Genomic DNA, 25,509 nt, shown 5'->3' with positions numbered 1-25,509 from the left:
AACTATTAAATAGTGATGATACCAGGTGTTTTGCAAAAAAAGGCGCGCATATTCATGCAAATACGTGCATAGGCATGTCATTTGTTTTTAAAAAAAAACATGTGAACATGGAACCCAAAAAATATTCTGTCTGTAACTTTAATCTCAGGCCATCTCAGTATATTAAATGATGGTATTAACTATATGTCTTTGGGTTTTTTGTTTAGATGAATACATGAATGACAATATGACAGCATTTTTTTTATTTCACTTTTCTTTACTTCATTGCAATGAGACATTGTAGACAGAAGATATACAGTGTACAACAGCAGAATTTAACAAGAAATAGTTGCATGGCTGTGGTTCCTTATAATTTGGTAGAATCAAGGAAAGTTTTCATAGAACAGTTACAGTAAACTATGGTTATAACGAACTCAAAGGGACTACTAATTTTAGTTCGTTATAACCGTAGTTCGTTATAAGTACATATACAGCATGACTACAGCAAGTAGTCGGGACCAAAAAGTAAGTTCGTTATATCCTTCAGTTTATTATAAGTGTGTTCGTTATAACCGTAGTTTACTACATTCCAGCCATGTCAAACAGATAGCATTCTGTTACTAATCACACCTGGATCAGACAAACCAGTGGTTGATAGCCTGAGCACTTTCCATGCCATGGGGTATGATGACACAATATCCGCATCACACAACATAAGCACTCTAAAATTACGTGCGATCTGAGTCCTATTTACACTATGACCATTACAGGAATTTATCTAGTGTTCCCAACTATTGCTGCTTCGTTAGTTCTTATTTACATAAATTCAGACATATTTCACATTCATTCAATGCAATAATGAGCATTTTGTGACAAATGCAATGTTTTTATACTTACCTGACGCTACACACTGCTTTAGCTTCCCTCCCTACCTTTACAAACAGACAGTACTGGAACAGAGTGAGTGAGTGAGTGAGTTGGGTTTAAGCCGCTTTCAACAGTATTCCAGTTATATCACGGCATGTCAGCTTAATGTGGGAGGAAAGCCTGAAGTGATGCAGGTCTCAGACGTTTACCACTTCGGTGAAACCCATGAGCACGGGTATGGTGCTGACAAACCTAGAAACATAATCGGGGCGAACCGTCATTCAAACCCACAATCATAGGTTTCTGGCACGACCAAGGGACGCAACTCTCCACAGCGAATCGCGACGCCTTAGACGACTGGGCCACCCGTGCCCCCTACTGGAACAGAGAGACAGTTGAAACAGACTATAGCCCTTTCCCTTTCCTGCCATAAATGATCAAAAAGTAAACGTGTGGAACCATGCACCCAAACACCACTTCAGTGTAGACAGTGCAAACCAGGCAACAATCATATCCCACCTATATAATACGAAACGTGAAAAAAAATTAATTTAAAGGAAAATAAATGAGAGCCAGTGAGTGAGTTTGGTTTTACGTCACTTTTAGCAATATTCAAGCAATATCACGGCAGGGGACACCAGAAATGGGCTTCACACATTGTACCCATGTCGGGAATCGAACCCGGATCTTTGGCGAGACGAGCAAACGTTTTAATCATTAGGCTACCCGACCGTCCACAAAATATATGAGAGATTTATTATTATTTGTAATAGAGAGTTCAACGCAACCCACGAAATGGCGACCTTGACATGAAAAAGTGCTGAGGTACTTGGTCGCTGTTTTTTGCTCGGGAAAACAGGAAAAAGAGAAAATATACCGCACAGAAGTGGAATATATGTCAGCGGAAGGATATACTCAAGGGAAAACATTGAACATCCGTCAGGAATCAACTTAAAAGTATCAGAGGTGAGTCTCAGTTCACTGTAAGCACATCTGTCGTGTAGGCAGATGGAGAAGGATATGAGGGAGCATGGGCCAAGGTGGATACCTCGGGGGGAATCGAGGCGTGGGCTGTTATAGTCTGTTTGTGACGGTAGGGAAGCAGAAGCACTGTGTTGCACCAGGTAAGGTAGAACATGAATAACTAAACATGAATGGGGACAAATATCAGCCTTTGAACGGTCCCGATAAATGCTTGCTTTGTCAAAATTTAGTCCATAAATAATTACTTCTATGTAATGTACAGTGCTTCCTAACTGGAAACCTTGTAGAATTACAGGATTATTGAGTTTCTTGAAGCATTGAATCTAATTCCTCCATGGGAAAATCATCCTCCATTTCATCCAGACCAGTGTTCTGTGTGTCTGTCAGCTGACTTGCAGTTTTCACAGCCTGAGAATTCTGAGATGCGCTGACCCGAATGACCCTACCAGGATTAGGGGTGTCTGCAAAAGATGATTGAAGACATTGATGCAGGGGCTAAAAATAACAATTGCCTGATGCTCATGTCAAGTAATATTTAATTACAGGATTGGACAGATTAGTTCATGACCGGTACTTTACCATGATCAGTGCAAGAAGTGCACAAGAAAAATCCTTTCCTCTTGTAAAGATTTAATGAAATAAGTGATTTCACATGAACACTATATTAATTACAAAGTTTAGCATATATGCTAATATTTATGAAAAGTGGTACAAACATTGCAACAAATTATAAATATATTTTCAAAAATGGTTGCATTATAACAAGTCTCATCAAAATCATCTTCCCGAGGCAAGGGAGTTGACTGACTGTAAAAGTTCAGGTTCCACCCTTGCCGAACTAGGCTGCAATTATGGAGTTACATTTTGGCTGGACTAACGAGTCTATGCAAAGTGCAATCAAAATCGCGTAACGAACTAGACATCCGGTTTGTAAACAGCATGGATTTCAACGTACAGATTTCAGTCGACTGCAGTATTAGAAGGGACATAACTCGCATTAGCCACTGGTGGCTCTACGATCAAGCCTGGAAATTCCAGCCTAGTTTGGCAAGGGTGGAATCTGGACTTTATTATAGTCAGTTAACGCCCTTGCCTCAGGAAGATGCATCAAAATAGGTACAAAGATTAATCATGAATATATACGACCTAAATTCTAATCATGCTAATAGGGACATTTTAAGTGCGTGTGTTGGTGTAAATCACCTTTGAACAGTACCAAAGTTATATCAAAGGTCTTCTTGATGTGGGAAAAAGCCCAAGTCATGCATTTCGATTTTGACACTCTAGCATGCTGACAAAGCCGGAACCACAATCAGGATAAATCCAGGTTTCAAACCACATCAGATCCTGGCACTTCTCAGGGCTGCAACCATGACAAACTATTTATAGCTCCAAAAAAGACTGGGAGACCAGTGCCCTGAGGTTCCAAGTGCCCAGATAGGAACAATGTGACTGACTGCTAGGAGATGTTGTATAGTATTCGATAATGTAATGGCTTGTCTATTTCATTAATATTGCTCAAGTACTCAAAAATAGTGAAAATACTAACTTAGTTTCTTTCCCCCATCCTTGCGTATGTTTTGACTCTCTTCGAAGTACTGGTTGGGATGGTTGATGCTTGTTTCAACATTGTCCCCAGAAATGTTGTGAGATGCATCGAAGTATCGCCCACATGCTAACTGATAGTGACCTTCCTTTGCAAACTTGGATATCTGGAAAGACAATGATACAGAAACATTGTACATGATACCATACATGCATATTTTCCATATTCAGTTATGTGTGTTGCATCCCCATTCGTTAAGGATAATTATAAAGCCTTCACAACAAAACAAATGTAAAAGAATGGATGCAGAAAAAAAAATAAAAATTTGTCCCGATGGATGCAGAATAATATTCATTGCATCAACATTACATCAAAACCAGTTGTGGGCATCTGCCGTTTCATCCATCAATCATGACCACTGTCAACACGATCATTTGCCTCATTCCAAGCTCCGAAGTAATCATCTAAATGTACAGTACACTACATCATTTCATTCCTTCACAGGACCCTCATATTGCCTGCAAGGACCCTTAATATTAATTATTGAAAGACAAGGTAAAACCCAGAATTTAACTAATAAAAATGTTATGAACTTTTGATTGGGAGAATCAGATATGTCATTCCAATTAAATATAACTTGACATATTAGAATCATGTTTGTGCATCATGGAAAGATATAAATAACTATCAAAACTGGAATAGTATATTTTAATATAAAGAGCAAATGGATAAAACATGAACATTTTATCATATTTCCCTCAATTTCTGACGTGCAGCGACATTTAATCGATGTAACAGGATGGGTGACAGTGTTCGGCAGCTTGACTCCTGAGAGTTTCTAGAGCTTCAGTCCTGCCCCACACTGAAGTGGTGTCTCCTTGGGCAAGGGACGTTGTTTGCAAGATGCCTCTGTTCACTCAGAAGTGAATGGGTACCCGGTAGGATGAGATGGCATCTAACATTCTAACACCTCACAGGTAGCTTGGGTTGTATACTCCCCATGGAGCTGAGAATGATTGTTGCGTGCAAACTGATCCATTGACCAGCGTAAGAAGTGCGCTTTGAGCAACCACATAGTGGATGGAAAACAGCGCCTGACAAACACACTTATAATTATTTATCATTAAATCGTTATTGTGAAAAATTAAACATGACTGCATCCATTGTACATGTCACAGACAGCTTTATGTGACCTTGTTTCACAACAATAGATCAACTATTTGTCTCCACTTGTGATTAGAAACACACATTTTTCTTCATTTCTCAGATTAAAAAAACCCACTGGTAATATATAGAATAACCTACTCGCAAATAAGAATCATGCAGGGATGAGAATGAATATTTTCCTTTTCAGCTGAAACATCTTTGCAATGGAGCATGGTCCATAATCTGGGGGTGTTTATGGGGAAGCCATCACATTTTAACAAATTTGTGGTCACCCACCACCCAGGCTCTGGAGTTACAGACCCGAGAAGATCAGGGGTAGAATAGGTCTTCAGCAACCCATGATTGCCGTAAAAGGCGACTATGCTTGTCGTAAGAGGCGACTAATGGGATCGGGTGGTCAGATTCGCCGACTTGGTTGATGCATGTCATCGATCCCAATTGCATGGGTCGATGCTAATGTTGTCAATCACTGGATTGTCTGGTCCAGACTTACAGACCACCGTCATATAGCTGAAATATTGCTGAGTGCGGTGTTAAACAACAAACAAACAACAAACTCTGCATTTACAAAATTAATTCAATCGGAATAGATAATCCATAATTCCTTGTAGTTTACTGCTTATTCTCTAAATCTTTCTGACATGCACAAATCAATATTACCTCATCAATGGCATCCTTGGAAATATTCTGGGCTCTTAGTTTCTGTCTGAGCAAGTCGCCATCACAGTGTCGGAAGGGACAACCTGAAGTGAGATATGAGAGTGTAGAAATACTCTCAGCATACAGCTGTAGGTCAGGTGTGAGAAAATGGGATGTGATGCTGCATTCAAGATCACTGTACTTATATTGTGATGAGCATGCACATGTGTGTGGCTGATTGTACAAGTGTGGACTAATGTTGGTTTTATAGTGCTAACCCACCGAGATACCATGCCACATAACATGGATACCCCACTCAGACACAGTAAACTGACTTTTGAACAGACCAGTCTTTGTTTCATACCGGTATCTTCTGAATGCCGAGTGAGTGAGTGAGTGGGTGGGTGGGTGGGTGAGTGAGTGAGTGAGTGAGTGAGTGGGTGGGTGGGTGGGTGGGTGAGTGAGTGAGTGAGTGAGTGAGTGAGTGAGTGAGTGAGTGAGTGGGTGGGTGGGTGGGTGGGTGAGTGAGTGAGTGAGTGGGTGGGTGGGTGGGTGGGTGGGTGAGTGAGTGAGTGAGTGAGGACATCCCATTAGAGGTCACATCACACCTTGCATCCAAATCATTAATGGGGGTATTTGGAATGTCTTTCATGTATAACAGGGAGAGGGACATAAACTAACACATGAGCATCTACAGAAGCATGCACAACCAACCAACCAACCAACCAGCCAACCAGCCAACCAGCCAACCAACCAACCAACCAACCAAACTACCTTCCATCCAACCAACCTACCAACCAATCAATCAATCGGGATCAAGGCTATTACATACCCCCTGTGACCATCAACTCAAAGGGTCAGTCATAATCCCTTTGTTTATACAACTGGCTTCTCCAATAAAGATGTTTCCCCTTTTGTGTACATGACAGGCTTCTCCACTCCAGCGTAACTACATCCAATCTACTCGACTGTATAAACACTGCCTCCTACATGTATATGTACGCTTGTCAACCATACTCACATCACTTGCTTGAAAACTGTGTTAGTACCTACACCGAAAGTGGCTCCTAATTGTAATAAAGAAGTTGTTCATTCATATATCTTATCCTTACTTAATTATCACAGTGCTATAGGTAGATAAACTCTCTCACTGGCTCATTGATTTAATGGAAGATGATTACTGTGTGACAGATCGTATCTGTGCTCACATCATCTCCCATTATATAATTTTGCAGGACCGCCTCCGTGGTCTAATGGTAGAGCGTCCGCCCGGAGAGCAGAAGGTCCGGGGTTCGATCCCCAGCCGTGTCATACCAAAAAGACGTTAAAAGATGGTACTTGTTGTTACCCTGTCTGGCGCTCGGCATTAAGGGGCTAAAACAAGGACTGGTCGGCTCAGTGTCTGAGTTGGGTATTCATGTTAAACTGCGGCATGGTATCTCAGTGTGCTAGCACTATAAATCGGCATCAGTCCGGACTAGTACAAGCAGCCACACACACACACACATGCACGTGCAAGCACGTCGATATATAAGTGCAATAATCTTGGACGCGACGTTAAACCCCACTTCACCTCACCTATAATTTTGCAGGAATGAACAGTGACATTGCAAGAATCCTGCAATCTCGTGCCGTAGATTTATGTCTCACCATGCGAGTCCCCCTGTCCGGGTGTGTTTGACATGATGATCTTCATACAGCTGTACGGGGTGTAGTCTGCTCGCTTCCCTTCCTTGCCGTAGTTGTGACGGATGTTGTACGAGTACTGCTTGTCAAACTGACGATAAACATGTTGAATCATTGAATCATTTCTTGAATCATTGAATCATATATTTTACGTTATTTTCCCCATCATATGTTCATATCCTGTTCTAAGAGTTTTTCAAAAGGCCAACTGGAGCCTCGGAATGAGGCTAAACTGCAACATGGCCAAACAAACCTATTTCAATTATATTGACTTTGTTTACAGATCATCAGATCTAATTTGAGTTTTGGATTTCAAAGGGAAAGTTGGAGGTTAGTTAATGCTCTATATATGGTACAGTAGTGTTCAGTTTATTTTGTTTTTTGTTTGACCAAATGACTTGTCAGCTTCGTCTTAAGGATGTATTAAGGTTATGACAGAATTTTCTTCATCAAGGTAAGTGGTTGTCATGTAAGTGGCTTTATTCCTCTTTAAAATTAAACAAATCTGTTCCATTCATAACCTTTGCGTTGTTTTTCTGACGTATAATGATACATAACATATCCAGTGTATCGAAATATGTATCATACCGCAGAGCTCCAGATAAGCTGCGTATCTGCGTAAAATACGCATCAGAAATGCAGAAATATGCAGTAAAATAAAATCCAAGCGTATCAAATACGCAACGAACGTTACAGATACGCTACAAAAATAAAACTTGTGCGTATCATCAAAATATTGTGAAGTAACCCTGCATATTCAATTAGCAAATCAGCAACTTATTTTGAAATTAGAAACGGGCATTCTGTCAACCTTGCCAAACTCCACGATGACAGTTACATCATGATCATTTGACATAACACTTTTTTGTGGAAGAATCGTGGTATTTTTTAGTCCTATAAAGCTCTCGAACCCACACAACACCAGTTTGCAGGGACTAGATGAATAGTGTTTTTAAATATTTAACTTAAATACCCACATGTGTAAAAACTAGTGGGTAACAGAAATTTGAATACCTAGATAGAATTACTGATACCCAATGATTTTAAAATGCATGGGTAAAATCCCACAACACCAAAAGCTTATCTGGAGCTCTGATACTGTAGCCTTCCATATCACTGCACTCCTAATGCTAAACAACCAGTGACAGAGTTGGGTTTAACACCACTTTGCACGGCATGGTTTCAACAGTATGGTGCGGACAAACCAAGAAACAAAATCAGAATATAAACTAGGGCTTGAACCAATGATCACCAAGCTAAACTCCACCCACAAAACCAACCTTATCAGGATCCATTCCCTTGACAAACTCAGTTCGCCAGAACTTCATAGCCTCGTCCAGAGAGAGACCGATGCCCTTGAGAAAGAGTCCATACTGCATCCTGCCGCCGTGCTTCAGGTGGTGGTTGCTGCGCAGGCCTTGGTGCAGCTGCTGCATGCAAGGCGGAAAGGATGTCCGCGACAGCTGCACAAGGAAGAAACATCATCAATCAGGATCTCTTCTGTTATGAAACTCAAGCAATGGCATATTTCACAGGAACTTGTGTGTGTCTCTGTTCTTTTACATTACAGTTAGCAAAACAAAGGGTTAAATTCCATATTGTAAATATATGAAGCTTGGGCAGGCAAACCTATGGTTGACAGCAAGAGCAATGTTCCACAATATATGATAAGAGGAGCAATAAGTATTTGTGGGCCCTAAGCATCAATACATGAACAAACAAGAAACAAAACAAAGTATTTGAGTATCCATTTGATATTATGGATCATTAATTTGGTGATGCATTAATTTCATGACTTACGGTAGATATACACCACCAGTACTGATGATGCTGTGGAACTTGGATTCAATACATGACTAGAATGAGTGGTGTATATTTCGCAGGGGGGGGCGGGGCTAGACTTCATGAAAAGTTTATCAGCTTGGAAGGGCTATCCATCTTCTTGAGGCAAGGGCATTAACTGACTATAAAAGTCAAGTTTTCACCCTTGCTGAACTACGCTGGATTACAGGAGTTACATTTTGGCTAGACTATGTCTATGCATATTCCAATCAAAATCGCGCTATGAAGTAGACATCTGGTTCGTAAACAACACTGATTTCAAAGTGCAGATTTCGGTCGACTGCAAGATTTGAAAAGCATGTGTATGCCAACTGGGCATTGTTTTATTACAATATAGATCTTGATTATAGATCAGATCTTCTTGACAGGTTGCCGCCATTTTGTTTGACGCAAATGCAAGTGATATGAGAGATGGAATCTGACTGGTCAATAGGAGGGACATAGAAAGGAAATAACTCTTAATAATTTGACGTAATAAGCGCCAAGCTATAATAAGCGCCCACAGCGCTAAGATATTGGCAAGTGAACAATCCCAATTAGCACCCCTTCCGATTGATCAATGTACACAAGACTTATTTATTTGCGTTTAATACGCACTTGTGTGATATATGCACCCTTAATTATGGGCATTTAATTTTGAGAAAATATATCTGTCGTACATTTACAATTCAGGCTGTCAGCTTAAACCACAAAACTTATCTTTCAACTCTGTTTTTTTTCCCCAAAAAAATATTCTAATAAGAGCCCCCTATTTCTAATTTTGAGAGCTCTCTGGGCGCTTATTACGTCGAATACAGTAGTCACTGGTGCCGCTACGATAGAGCCTAGTTCGGCAAGCGTGGAAACTGCACTTTTATAGTCGGTTAATGTCCTTGCCTCGGGAGGATGGGTCTATCTGATTTACACACTCACCAAATCGATCATGTCAGCAGTGATCTGCCCTACTGTGGTTTTCTTGTTGTTATAGTCTTGACCCAGGTAGCGCTTGCTCAGACCACACAACATTGGCAGAAGGCGATCGTCCTCCTCCAGATGCGGCAAGGCTCGACAAGTCACCTGATACGTAATCATCAAAAAGAATTAATTGGGAGTATTAGTCTCAACTGGAAGTCGTCACAAGTTTTTCTAACTAGCCAGAATGAGGCTCCTGTGGCGTTGTTAATAACAGCAGGTGATTTGTATCCATAAATGACTGCAGAAGTAATTGCAGAAAAAATATCCAAGGTGATTTCATGATATTGTTGCTCAGACTAATTCCAAGGTTTAGTGTCAGTACAAAACAGCTACAAGATCAAATATGAAAGTGTGACAAATACCATCGTACAATTGTGTCATCTGGCTGGTGTACGAACTTTGCATTACAACGATTAAATAGTTCAGTTTGTTTGTATCTTTATTCGTTAAAAGCCACACTCATTAACAGTCAAACTATATCACCTGTGAATAATTCAGTCTGGGCCACACAATCCAGTGAATAATAATAATAACAACAACAACAACTTAAAAATAATAACTTAAAAATAAAAAGAAGAATAACTTAAAACTTATACATTTATTAAGAGCTTATTTCCAGTTGATTATAACTGCACAGAAGCGCTTCGGTGCAATGAACTGTCCTGGGCATGGCTTAGAAGGAATGCAATGTAATGTAAGACACAATAAAGAGATGGATCTGCAGTTTTGCAAGGACTTGGACATCATTGTTTGCACGTCAGTAGCAACAGGCTTTGAACAGGTGAGTTTTCAGAAGAGATCTAAAAAGTTTCTAAGGTCTGTAATCGTCGGATTTCAATTGGGTGCGAGTTCAATGGCATTGGGGCTGCCTTTCCAGTTTGACAACAGTGTTCCCTACTTAGATGAGACAGTAAGGGAACCATGTAACATGTACAATATGTCTGGAAGTCTTTAGATAGTGGTTGATGATGGGCTTCACACATTGTACCCTTGTCGGGAATCGAACCTGGGTCTTCGGCGTGACGAGCAAACGCTTCAACCACTAGGCTACCCGACCGCCCCATGTTAACTGGAGCATGTCCCTCAATTCTGTTTTCTTGAAAAGCAGTTCTACTTACAGCCAGTGCATGTGACAGTCTCGTCCTGTACACAGACAACAAAATGGAAGCCAGGTCATCCTGGGCAACAAACGCAAAGCCTTGTTCCAAGTATACTCTCTTTCCTCGGACCAAATCCAGTGCTTCAGTGAAATGAACCTGTGACAGAGTAAAGGACCTTGATACAAACATATATTTAGTTTGAGTGAAAGAGCATATTTTCAAAACAGGTCCTTTCATCTCAGAAGGCAGAAACTTGTCAAACATGCCAGCAACAATAGAGTCATCATTTAAACAAGGAGAGAATGCTTCTGTATTTTTAAAATCTAGACTAATTTTAAAACAAGATTTATTTTTCAATGGATAAGTACTGATCACCATGAAAGAAATAGTTCACCTAGGTATGTAATCAGCCGTAAAAAATGTCAACCTGAGCAGGCACATAAAGTTCCTGTGAGCAGTCAATCTCCTTAAAATCAGTTCTAAGTTCTCACTACCGCTAAACAAAGATCTGAGGACATCCCATTACAGGTCACGTCAACAACCACGTCAACGACCTTTCGTGAACTTTGACCGAGCACTGAAATAACTAATAAGAAGTCGACATCAGCCAATTAGAAAGCAGCTCTCTCAAGCTTTATGGCACTCGTTTCAACCTGGCGACTTCCATTTCAGTTTACGCTTGAAAAATAAGTTGACACAGTTCTCAATTAAAATTTTGAAAACTGAACAAACGAACATTCCGTAATGTCTAATATATGGTTGAGATTGTATGGCAGGGCTTCCCACATACTGTGCAACGCCTCCTCCATTCAAATGTTTATCCCAGGGAAGCGAAATATAGACTATAATTGTGACAGAATCAGTCGTACGGGCCGTAACTGTTGTTCAGAATATACTGTGTTAACGTTTTCAAGGTTGCATGACTAGAAAACACATTTCGACTCTCACTTTCATGATCTGGTAAGCGACACTTTGATTGGTCGGATGACGTGACGTAATGGGATGTCCTAAGAGGTTTGTTAAGCGGTAGCGAGAACTAAGATCTGATTTAAATGTGATTGTGTAAGCAGTGCTATTCAAATATTTTCTGCATAAATACTGAGAGCCAAGGTATAAACAAATACAGAACAAGTAACTATCTACAATGTTTCTAAATCTCCAAGAATGATCCAGGGTAGAATAGGTCTTCAGCAACCCACGCTTGCCGTAAAAGGCAACTATGCTTGTCGTAAAAGGCGACTAACGGGATCGGGTGGTCAGGCTTGCTGACTTGGTTGATGCATGTCATCGATCCCAATTGCGGGGATCGATGCTCATGATATTAATCACTGGATTGTCTGGTCCAGACTCGATTATTTACAGACCGCCCTCATATAGCTGGAATATTGCTGAGTGCGGCGTTAAACAACAAACAAACCAACCAACCAACCAAATCCAAGAATGAAGTACTACTGTCGAACATTGTCCCACACACAACAGTTACATTTACTTTACACACAGTTCAACTCCAGACTCATAAACCTTCTAACATGTCTCATGGAATAATTATTCTAATACCATACAATTTTTCTAATAGTTTCACAAAAACACTGTAAATATCCTAATGATTTGAACAACGTCATCATAAAGAGAACCATATGTGCCAAAGTTCATCTTTCTGATGAAGGCTGAAAGCCTTGTTTAAGCTGTGCCATGAATCCCATGCTGACCATGTACCTTGTAGTACTCATTGACCTCTACTCGTGCAGGTGTGTCACAAGCCACGAGGTATGGCAACACTTCTGTCTTTTCTTCATCAGGAATCTGTTGACAGAAAGATTACTTTTAAATAAAGGAATAAACACATTCAAACATACTGAAGAAGTAAATTAGGCTTAACATCGTAATCCCTCATCGCACATGCAGCAGATATAGGCAATAAAGAAATATTTTCATGCAGATAATCTTTTGATTTGAAGTTTTCAATATACTTACACCTTTCGGTGCAGTCCATTTGGTTATTTTTAACAAAAGTTGTCTATTGTATTCTAAGCCAACTGACAGACCTCATTTCTTTTGGTTGTAATAATTTTTGGTGGATTTTGGCACCGTTTGTGGAACAGATTTTTGGTAGACATTTTCTGTGTTTAAATCATGCACTTGTTCCAAAGCATGAAATCATGTGATCCTCATTTCAAGACCACAACAATGATATATACCTATGACACAATAAGTGTGAGGTAACTATTTTGTGCATTATTCACGGCAGTAGAGTTCATGTATGTGGTGCCTACATTGGTCAGTAAATACTGATCAGTTAGGTGAGGTGAGGTGAGGTGAGGTGAGGTGAGGTGAGGTGAGGTGAGGTGAAATTGGGTTTAACGTCGCGTCCAAGATTATTGCACTTATATAGCGATTTGCATGTACATGTGTGTCTTTGTGTGGCTGCTTGTACTAGTCCGGACTGATGCCGATTTACAGTGCTAGCCCACTGAGATACCATGCCGCAGTTTAACATTAATACCCCACTCAGACACAGTTTACTGACTCCGAGCCGACCTGTCCTTGTTTTATAGCCCCTTAATGCCGAGCTATATTCCAGCTATATGACGGTTGGTTGCAAATAATCGTGTCGGGACAGTGTCCAGTGACTGACATTATGAGCATCGATCCACACAATTGGGATATGATGACATGCATCAACAAAGTCAGCAACCTTGACCACCCAATCCCATTAATCACCTCTTACGACAAGCATAATCAGCTCCAGATAAATTTTTGAGCAAATGAGTTTTTACTCGATGGTTTCTCTTTTACTTGGGTTATTACATTTGTCATTAGGTAACCAATATGTTTTCACTCAGTCTATTGAGTTTTTCCCAAAATGAGTAAGCACTTGGAGATTTTAAAAAAATGAAATAATGTTTTAGATGTATCTAATGGTTCTAACTATAGGCTTGACTTAGAAAGTAACTTGGCTTGTAATTGTGTTTCTGAAATTAGCTCTGTTGTACGCATGCTGCAAAAGCTTCGTTGGGTATTTACTGGTGCTGTTTTCAAACAATTGTTTTCTATTTAATACACACGTTTCTGTACGCAAGTTAATTGTAAGCAATTGGGTTTTGAATAATTTGGGGGTGGGGGGGTGGGGGGGTTGGGGTGTATTTTACGCGAATACACAGCTTATCTGTAGCTCTGATTACACCTTTGTAAATAATTAAGTCTGGGCCAGGCGAACCACTTGTTGACAGTAAGAGGAAGGATCCATGCCATTGGGATACGATGCTACACAATCACACATTGTAACCTCTCGATCTTCAGTCAGCTCTTGAGACAAGGAAGGACACTGTAACACGTGTACTTTGGGTTTTTATAAATCTGGTTGAATACTTACTGGTTTGTAACCAAGATTGTTGATTTTCAGGAAAGAAAGACGAGAGTCTTTTGTCTCTCTCTGGAATCGGAAACGGAAAAGGTCTAGCTCCTGTTGCAGAAACCATCGTCTTAAATCCTCTCTGAAACAAAATGAAACCAAACAATAGACTGTCAGATGAACAGATAAAATTGTACATTTTACATTAAATTGCATATATACTTATCGTATCTCACACTATGCATTTCTTCCTTCTTCTTTCGATCCTTATGTGGAAACATGCTTGAACTAAAAACATTTCACCCGAACACATCCCAGCATCACCATGGTCACCACTCAAACAAGTGCAAGAGTGAGCATGGCTCACTAACACCCCCGACCTGCCTAGTGTGTCAGTAGTTACAAATTAAATAGCTAGGATAGGGTTAGGCAGGGTTCCCCCTAGACTCCAATATCTGAGAGTCACCTTGACTCAGCCTATGAATTTTTGGGACTCAAAAATATTTTTTGAGAGTCAAATGTTTTATTGTATGATTAATGAAATTTAAAGTGTTCACTGTTAATGTTACACTTAAAGTTAAGTATCTTTTAAATATTATATGTCTTTAGTTTAAGTTAACAAGTGCTAATTAATGTTCTCAGCTGATTGTACTACAGAGAAATAAAGGACATATGAATGAAAAACAAAGTTTGTTGGTTTTATCTTTTCACAATCTTTAATTACTTCACAGCTCATGAAACAATTTACAGTGACACTAATACAGGAGGAATAAATAACATCAGTCTCAACTGTGAGACATAATTTTTAATCATGGATGGATATTAAAATACATTTCATGTCAGATTATAATCTAATACCACTAGCTCATTTACATCTTTTATCTAGTTATCTTGTATTATCTATCAACAGTGAAGTTGAACTGAAGACTTGTGAACACTCTAATATTTTCTGGTTGAATACAGTTTATTAGCAACAACAAACACGCCCAAAGCTTTACATTTCGTATATGCCATATTTATTCGCTCGTGTATAATACACACCCCTAATTATGGGCTATTAAATCCTGAAAGAAATAACTCTCGTGTATAATACGCACAGACTTTTCTTAAGTCTTATTTCAGGCTGTCATGATCCGTCATCAGAAATAGCATAACAAATCCGAATTGAATTACGCAAGTTAATCCTGTGGTTACACTATCTGGTAATAAAAATGTGTTCTCTGTATATCTGACCTTATGTTTGTCATCTATTTTATAAATTTTATTTAAAATTTCATTCAATAATGTTTACCTAACTTTCGGCAAAAACATGTGTCCCTCCGATACTTACAACTTCTGTTTACCCCGTTCAATAGGTTCTGCTTAACCACATACTGTAACCGTGCCAAATCACATTATTCACCGCAACAATGATAATATTTTCTTCTGTTTCATTTTTTACGAGTCAACACATCTAGATAAACATATGTCATGGTTAACTTATAATGAGAAAATATGCCGAAACGTGAAAAAACATGTCCATTTGCGAAATTTTCCTTTGTTTACATCACGTGCTGTCATCGAAGCCACATGGAGTGTGAGAGTTATGTTCACTTTGATGCATAAATATATTTTGAAACGACGATTAATTACAAACTAGACATAAATTTTAAGATGTTTGCATATATTGTCTTCAGAAAATGTTTATAAATTAAGTTCAGGTGAGTAGTTGTAATATTTCATTCCAAAGCTGGTAAACAACAACACAGATATTTTGAAATTGCGTCAGTCATGACGCAGTCATTAATTTCTGGACGTATTTTTCCTTAATTGAGAGTCATATACGCAAGAATACTGCAGCAGGGGAAACCCTGGTTAGGGTTTGAAAAATTCATAAAAAAATGGAAAATTAATAAAAACATTCTTTTACTTTTGACTGTTACCCCTCCATATGACACAGATTATATGTACTAAGTTTGAGATGAATCCACTGAATAGTTTAAGAGAAACCGCGCGGACAAAGTCTTCAGATGGACATTAGGGTTTGAAAAATTCATAAAAAAATGGAAAATTAATATATGTAAAATAGATTATATGTACTAAGTTTGAGATGAATCCACTGAATAGTTTAAGAGAAATCGCATGGACAAAGTTTTCGGACGGACAGACGGACAGATGGACGGAATCTTGGTATAACTATATACCCCAGACATTTTGTCGGGGGCATAATAAATGGGTCAGGCACTGTAATCCCGTGGGAAGTCCCAGAAAGACCTTCTCCTTTTGTGTATTCTCTCAAACCAATCTCATTAAAATCATATCTTAGTTCTCGCTATCGCTAAACACAGATCTGAGGACATCCCATTACGGGTCACGTCAGAACGACCTTTCATCCCACCAATCAAAGAAGTGTCCCTTACCAGATCATGAAAGTGACACTCGGAATGTTTTTCTAATCATGCAACCTCGAAAACGTTAACACGGGGTATTCCGAAGTTACGGACCCCAAGACAGATTCCGTCAAAATTATCGTCTCTCACTTCTGTGGGATTAACTTTGAATGGAGGAATTGTTGCACAATACGTGGGAAGCACTGCCATACAATCTCAACTATATATTAGACATTCCAGAATGTTCGTTTGTTCAGTTTTCAAAATTTTAATCTAGAACTGTGTCAACATATTTTTCAAGCGTAGTCTGAAATGGAAGTAGCCAGGTTGAAAGGAATTCCGTAAAGATCGAGGTTGTTCTGACATGACCCGTAATGGGATGTCCTCAGATCTTTGTTTAGCAGCAGCGAGAACTTAGATCTGTTTTTAATGAAATTGCTCTCAAACTGGACCCTGTTAACATCACAAGTGTGGATCTCAGTCACTCTAGCAGCAGTTCTAAGGGTCAGGAGAAAAAAGGTTTTTAGGGTGATCAACTCAAAGTTCTACTCCGCAAGTGGTTCGACGTTAAGATTTTTGTCAATAGTGATCAATTGTGCATCTTCCTCCATCGATAGTGAAGTCACTGATGTGGTCTTGAAAAAAACCGAGGGAGGTACGTCAACAATGGGGTGCCTGTTCGCTTAGGATTCTTGGCTGACAATAGTATACAATTCTTCAACAAAGCCTTGAAACGCAGATCCGCCTAACGTTTGACAATTGCGATGTCAGGTCATAAATCCATCTCAGAAAGTCCGTGACATTGCAGACATTGTGTATAATTAGAACCTGTGCCCCGATATCGATGTTGATGTCAACCCCGAGGAGAGTGTCAGTGTCGCTCCACATGGTGATTCATAAGCGGAGGGTATCGACGTCAATCACGATGTTGTTCCGTAGGTGATGAGTATCGATGTAGATCCTTAGAAGATTGGTATCAATGTTGATCTACTAAACGGCTAGGAGAGGGATATAGGTCGAAGCGATGGCGATCCTACTGGCTGTCGACAGCGGACATCTTCCCGAGGCAAGAGCGTTAACTGACTATAAACGTTCAGTTTCCACCCTTGCCGAACTAGACTGGTATTATGGAGTTACATTTTGGCTGGACTAACGAGTCTATGTATAGTCCAATCAAAATCGTGTACCGAAATCGAAATCCGATTCGTAAACTGTCGGACAGATTTCAGTCGATTGCAAGATTTGCAAAGCATGTGCAGCGCCAACTCGTTGTCAACAGATATTTTCCAAATCTTTCCATGTCTATAATCAAGGTGCTCACGTAATTTGATGCATTTCGCGATGTAAGACCCGTTTTATTACAATATGGAGCTTGATAATCGATCAGATCGTCCTGACCGGGCGCCACCATTTTGTGTGAAGCAAAGGCAAGTGATACGAGAGGTGGAATCTGATTGGTCCATAGGAGAGGCTTAGATGGAACATAACATGTAATAACCTCTGGTGGCGCTACGATCGAGGCCAGGAATTCCAGCCTAGTTCGGCAAGGGTGGAAACTGGACTGTTAAAGTCAGTTAACTCTCTTGCCTTGGGAAGATGAGGTCAATACAACATGAGGCGTCTGGATAGAGATTGTGGTCTGTGATTGGTTCCTTTTGGTGAGAACAACATCAGTGAGGAAACACCATCGTCTTCAACCGACAAGGATGGCATGGAAGACGCAGGAGGTGGTTTCATGACTGTTACAGTGGAATGGACAGCTGGCTTGGTGACATGTTTGGGCTTCTTGGCAGTGAATGGCCTGCGTTCCACATCCATAGATTTAGACCAACATTCAACATTCCGCTTGTGGCATTTGCGTAAATATCAATGGAAAGCTTCCTCCGAGAGGTGAGAACACTGGGCAAAGGTCGCGACAATCACAGCACTGATCATGAGGATCCCAAGTGGAGTAAGTACGTCTGCGATTTTTACAGGCCAGGTGTTTATCATGTTCCATTCACATCATCTTCTTCAATTAGTATCGTTGATGTTATTACGGATGAGGAGGTAGCTCATGCAAAATACAGAGAAGCAAAAACAAAAACAACAAGTATTTGTCAGAAAGTGACGAAATGTCCCCCGCCTGTATATATACCATAGTACCAAATATTAAGACAATCCAACGATTAGTTCTTGAGATATTGCGGCAACACCGTTTTCCAACTCCAAAAGCAGATTTGCCTGCTGTGACCTTGAAAATGGGGTTAAGGTCACCAAAACCGACTGGTGTCTGCGGTGTCTGTATATACACCATAGTATCAAATATGAAGACAATCCAGCGATTAGCTCTTGAGATATCGCGGCAACACCGTTTTCTAACTCCAAAAGCAGATTTGCCTGCTGTGACCTTGAAAATGGGGTCAAGGTCACCAAAACCGACTGGTGTCTGCGGTGTCTGTATATACACCATAGTTCCAAATATGAAAACAATCCAGTGTTTAGTTCTTGAGATATCGCGGCAACACCGTTTTCCAACTCCAAAAGCAGATTTGCCTGCTGTGACCTTGAAAATGGGGTCAAGGTCACCAAAACCGACTGGTGTCTGCGGAGTCTGTATATACACCATAGTTCCAAATATGAAGACAATCCAGTGTTTAGTTCTTGAGATATCGCGGCAACACAGTTTTCCAACTCCAAAAGCAGATTTGCCTGCTGTGACCTTGAAAATGGGGTCAAGGTCACCAAAACCAACTGGTGTCTGTATATACACCATAGTTCCAAATATGAAGACAATCCAGCGATTAGTTCTTGAGATATCGCGGCAACACCATTTTCCAACTCCAAAAGCAGATTTGCCTGCTGTGACCTTGAAAATGGGGTCAAGGTCACCAAACCGACTGGTGTCTGTAGAGTCTGTATATACACCATAGTTCCAAATATGAAGACAATCCAGCGTTCAGTTCTTGAGATATCGCGGCAACAAACAAGTGGGACGTACGGACGTACGGTCGTGAAAACTATGTATTCACTGGAACTCAATACATGACTCCACGGGGTGGCGATCAGAATGATGTGGCAGGGGTAGTCAGGTGGCCAAGTCATGAAAGGTCACACGAAAAGGGAATTACAATGTTTTTAGAAGCTGGAAGCACAAAGATCCAAATAAGGATCGAAAGAAGAAACGCAGTTTGAGACAGGATAATCTAATACCATATTTTCTGGAGTATAGTGCACACTTTTTTTCCAGAAAACACAGCTGTGTAGAAGGGGGTGCTCATTTTGCACGCCATAATGAGTTTTGATGGGTTATTTTCCCCCAACAAGACTTTACCATGAGCACGTAACACCGGAAATACCATGTCAACAAATCCTTACTGAAGTACGCAAATTAATCATGTAATTACACTGTCTGGCTATAAAAAGTGTTTTTTTTGTATATCTGGACTTATGTTTGAAACTTATTTTATAAATTCCTTTCAATATTGTTTTAATTAATTTTGGCAAAGTCGTGTGTGAAGCGATCTGAAGATCGCACAACTCACCATTATTAACTGCAACCACGGTCAGATTACCGCTATTGACGCCTTGAAACAAACTTAAATTGACAGAGAATGTGATACATCTCGTATATCATAAATGCCATACTAATCTCGTTTAAAGTCATATTTGTTATAGTTTGACGATTCTATGTCAACACGTAGTTCTCGTGATCATGTGCCCGGGAGCCTCGGCGGTGACTGGTCAAACTGGTTCCATGTGAAAAATAATAACGGGAAGAGCGATCAGCTGCTACGCTTAGGGTTATTATTATCTTAAATATATTTAGTAAAAGCTGCAACTAAAATAACAAGATATTGGAATATATTATTCCTGATAAAAAATTTGTTTCAGATACAATTTTTGCAGATCCTTGCATTAAAATCCTGTAAAGTTATATCATTGGGTGTGTCTTGACCGAATCACCGGTAGATTCCAAGAAAATGTGTGTACAGCTGACTGCTGTTTCCAGCTTAGTATACGGGAAAATACACAAGGTAATCTTAATCCCTGGATGTAAAACAATGCCTAGCAGAACAAAAAATACAATTTAAACAGTAAATCAACATGTCTGGTGATTTCTTATCAAAAAATTTAAATTTGTACTGACCAAGTTTCTCACCACCCATTCATTTACCAGAATTCGCTGAAGGGGTATGGGGTATTTTTTTTCGGCGCATATTAGAACTTTTTTTTTTCCAAAATACTGAATCCGCTAGAGAGGGGTGCGATTTATACTTAGGTGCGCACTATACTCAAGTATATATGGTAAATAGTATTTTACACAGTATAAACTTTGATAAAGACTTGTTTTACAAATCTGTCCCCAAATCAACATATTATTTGTTTATCCCCATGCCTCTTGACATTCTGATCAAGAATATCTGTACAACAATAAATATTAAAGAGTGAGTGAGTGAGTTGGGTTTAACGCTGCTTAAAAACTTTAAATTTCATCTTTCGTGTGGATGCAGTGGATGCAAAGTTAAACTTACGATCTACAATATGCCAGCCTCAGGATGAAGTGAGAGATGTGGTCCAGCCTACGAGCATCCGTCTCGTCCTCTTTCACCTCACCGCCATAAGATACCTGTTGGAAAGTAGCACATCATTGACAACAATGAGTGAGTCAGTGAGTGAGTGAGTATGGCTTTATGCCGCTTTTAGCAATATTCCTGCAATATCATGGTGGGGGGACACCAGAAATGGGCTTCACACATTGTACCCATGTGGGGAATCGAATCCGGGCCTGCGGCGTGACGAACGAACGCTTTAACCACTAGGCTACCCCACCGCTTCTTGACAATGACAGTGTGGGAACCTCGTGGAACATGCAAATGCTACACAAAAAGATGTCGGTCAGGGATTTGTCAGGGATTTATCTGGGATTCCAAACTAAGTGCACATGGCTGACAAATTGGAAAAAAAATCATTTTTTGTTTAAAACTGGGATTTTTTTTAAATCATATTTTCTTAAACATGGAGGTATAGGTAAGATAGTGTATTCCTAACGACAGCTGCTGGCTGTACAACTGACTCCGTCAAAATCATTGTCTATTCTATCTCTTGCTTCAATGGGATAAATGGAAGAGACTTTCCATAGCCCGAGGGTAGTACAATCTCGGCCATCTGTTAGCACGATAAGACAATGACAAATTTCTAATGTTCAGTTTTATGTTTGCTAGTGCTGTAAAGCTCAAGTAAGCTGCTTTCTAACTGGCTAATGTTGACTTCTTGTTTTTCTAATTTCATTGGTCGGTCAATAATTGGGATATCCTCAGATCTTTGTTTAGCGGTAGGCAGAACTAAGATCTGATTTTGATGAGGTTTTTTTGACTTGGGGCTGAATATCGGCCTCTAAACAGGTTTAGTTAAACCACTGTCAGTTCATGTCAGAAAAGCTTTTATTTCTAACTGCTTCGGCAAAACTCATGCATTTACAAAGATTTCTACCAAAATAATATCTCTGTTGAAATGACCAGATAACTGTAGACGTTCTTGAACACTTTTGCATCTGACCTGGTTAAACACCAAGACTAATTATATCAATTATGGTATGATCACAAATAAGGTGAAATTAAGCAACACTGTCAGCAGGGAATAGCAGGGAATGATTTCATTTGAATTTTTTCAGGTCAACATGGTCAACATAATACTGGCAACAAGTTTCACTTTTTTACACAACATCAATGACACATAACAAAAGAGCTCTCATTAGTCCTAATGATTTCCATGGAATACTAAATTATTTAGTATTCCGCAGTGTTGGCTGAAGAGCGCGTTTTTGCGTCTTGGACGCACAAAAATGAGTTTGAACACACCTGCGTATCATGTGTGGGTCTCGTGGACGCAGTGACTGGGGCGTTATTAATTTCATATCGAATTGACACTGTTATCGTAAATCAAAGACGTACGTCTTTGCGTAAAGGTATTTGTTGCCAAACAAGACAGCAAAGCATGTTGATTAACACTTCCGTTTGCTAAACCAAACCAGTTTCATTATTCTCTACCTTTTTATGACAAATACCCAAACCGGTTTCTTGACCTATATCTATTTTCGGTTTTGCATGTATTAATGTTCGGTATGGTCCGTAGCTTTGCTTCAGCCAATCAGGTGCCGCATGTTACATGTATTAAGCAGGTCGGATATAGTCGTAATTCATTTAGCTTGATGATTGGTCGAAAATATCCCGACCTTGTGTCAAACTAACAATAGCCAGGCACATCAAGGGTATACTTCAGAACGTGGTAACAGTGACCAGCGAAATCAACGACCGTGTGGGATGGTACGCTATGTTATCGCGGTAGTTAATTTATAATGGATCGTAATGGGGCAAGCTTCCAAATATTAAATATGTGATTCACAAAATGTTTGTTGTTCATTCGATTGATCGATACTGATTTTCTTTACCGAGTTGGGTAAACAAAGTACCTGTCATTGGTGAATCTTACCGCAGTAAGTAAGGCTGTGTGGATTAGAATCACTTCCTGTTTTGTATTTTGCATACGACCGAGGTTTGGTCAAGGGACTTTGTTTGAACAAATGGGTTCTTTTTCTAATCAATTTCGAATGGAGGTAGGGGTAATTCCACTTAAAAAACATCCCAGAAACTATCATAAAAAAGTTGCCGTGACAGACCGCAACGAGTCCTGTATTCGATCATGCGATGAAATATATCGTGCTTAGATTTGCATAAGTAAACAGTCGACTGGTTGTGTGGATTACGAGATTTATCGACACCGCGATACTGTATATGATAAAGAATAAATGCGAACACTTGAATGTACAATGATGTAAGCATTGTTTTTATTTAGCGGACTCTGAATATTTAGTTATTCTACAACAGACTTATCAAGCTGATAATAATTCAATCTCTTGTGAGTTATATTAAGAATTGCAAAACACATCAGAACCGTTATTAGTGTAACTGACATGTTTAAACATTTATAGCACCTGAAACATGTTGACTAGATTTATCAAGGAAATACTGGATCCTGAACATACTCTTACTAAAAAACCGTTTGATGTGCCAATTATATTTTATGACTCATTGATCATTGTCACAGTTACAACATGAACTCAATACTCAGTACAGTAGCATCAGAACAGCCATTGAACTTAACTGAATCCATAACTTCAAATCATTGGTAGATCTCGGTAAAAACATTCACAAATGTCTGTCACAATGACCCCTTACCAATGGCTGATAACCTGTGCACTGCCTTTTCATTTACGAAGTTAGATATTAACATGGATAATTTTGTGTTAAAATATTCATTAATATCAAATGTCCCTTTTAAGAAATTGTTTGTCCCTTAATGTAAACCTCTTGGTCATTAGAGCAGGATGTGCCCTGATGTGAACCTTTCTCTCACTTTGCCTGTTTGTTGATATTTTGCAGTTGCGAAAAGATGTCTGATTTTTCACAACCACTGTATTCTGTTGTTTATGTTATATTATGATGCTATAAATTGGACCCCTCCATTTTTGTTTGGGACCCCTAATTTTATGATGAATGGGTCCAAGTGACCCCAAGAAAATTTAAGCCAGCGCAGACACTGATTCGGTGGAAATCATTAGGACTAATGAGACACTAAATGGGATCCATCAATTTTAAGCAACAAAAGGTTACACTTTCTCTCGTCCCAGGTGTTTTTTAATAGGTAAAGCATGAGAGGAGTTTTCTGACATCTTTACCTTCAGTAGTGACTTGAACTTGGTGTTCTTTATCTCCTTTTCCAAGTATGCAACATATTCAGTTGAGCCTCGAACATGCCGGACAGAGGCAGTCTCCACAGCTTTCAGAACTGAAACAGTAATGAATACACTACAACAGGGTTTGACAACTTTGTGTTATCATAGTTAAAAAGATATAGGCCGTACAAAACACCCACCCTAAAAGTTTAAGTTTCTTAATGTTTCCATGGAAACGGCAAAAATTAAAAAGTTCAGAATCTTCAAACTAGCAAAAGGCACAAGTGCTCATTGTGGTAAATGTGTGTAGCTAGTTTGGTGAAGCTAGGGTGCATGGTTAAAGAGTTATGGGCCGGACGGAACGCTATATACCCCCGATTTACTTCATAAATGGGGGTATAATAAGTTCATACTAGATACATTTATTTTCAAAAACAAAAGTAGGAGTATCTGGAAAGTGATTCGGCAGATGATTGGATTATTATTGTTATTATATAATAAATCAATGTTTAGTTTGTTCATTGTAGTTTATTGTTTCACACCGCATGATTCAGTATGATTCAAACTATATGACAGCGAACTGTCATTAATTGCATCTGAACCAAACAATTCAGTGATTGATATTGTAAACAACATGCCATGCCATTTGAGTACTATGACACACCACCCACCAAGACAGTGCCTGACCCAAACCAATTACATTTGGTCGACTCTTACAACAAGCATCGGATGGTGGGGACAAATTCTAACCAGGAATCCCCATGGAGGAAATAAATGAAGTCAGTCACGAAAATATACAACAGATGATAATTACTGTTTGGTGAGAATGTTGAATAGTAACATTTGCTGACGTTTCATGTTAGAATCAGAGAAATTTGTTTTGTTGAAATTTAATATATTATTATGTTGAATTTGCCTGACAAGGGAAGTCAGTCTGAAATCCCAGATAAATCCCTGTATTTCGAATACGTTAGAAGAATGCAACTGACATGCATTGGCAAGGACAACCAGATGACACATTTCTGCCTTTTGTGACAGCACCAACCTTTTAAGCGTTCTACTGCAAATTCTTCAAATTCTTGAAGTGAAATCGTCTCTTCTGGTGGCAGTGAGTAAAACTGAATCGGATGTGCGTATTTTTGCTTAACTTCTGACTTAATACCACCTGGCCGTCGCTGTCTAGTCTTAATGATTTCCATAGCTAACTTTCGTGCACGGAGAAACTCCCGCCAAATTATTTACACTGGGGATTCCCTTCCGGTTTACGATACAGAAATATCATATATTCTTATCAACTATTCGTGTTCCTT

At 39.5% G+C, this 25,509-nt stretch overlaps 1 protein-coding gene across 1 annotated transcript; it reads right to left on the bottom strand.

Annotated features, from left to right (window-relative positions):
- Positions 1-235: 235 nt before the first annotated feature.
- On the bottom strand, positions 236-25,487 carry LOC124135629 (DNA primase large subunit-like). Its single transcript, XM_046501046.2, has 12 exons — positions 25,245-25,487; positions 24,203-24,312; positions 21,000-21,094; positions 14,138-14,258; positions 12,481-12,567; positions 10,783-10,920; positions 9,623-9,766; positions 8,149-8,331; positions 6,833-6,959; positions 5,204-5,286; positions 3,380-3,542; positions 236-2,291 (listed from the first exon to the last, which is right to left on the bottom strand). The coding sequence occupies exons 1-12, from the start codon at positions 25,396-25,398 to the stop codon at positions 2,128-2,130; spliced, it is 1,569 nt and encodes a 522-aa protein (XP_046357002.2). The 5' UTR covers positions 25,399-25,487; the 3' UTR covers positions 236-2,127.
- Between the last annotated feature and the right edge of the window lie 22 nt (positions 25,488-25,509).

Source organism: Haliotis rufescens, unplaced genomic scaffold (genome assembly GCF_023055435.1).
Source record: "Haliotis rufescens isolate VD_foot unplaced genomic scaffold, xgHalRufe1.0.p SCAF_92, whole genome shotgun sequence".
Classification (NCBI taxonomy): Eukaryota; Metazoa; Mollusca; class Gastropoda; order Lepetellida; family Haliotidae; genus Haliotis; species Haliotis rufescens.
The sequence above is the reverse complement of the archived record's forward strand: the minus strand, read 5'-3'. Positions and strand labels throughout refer to the sequence as shown.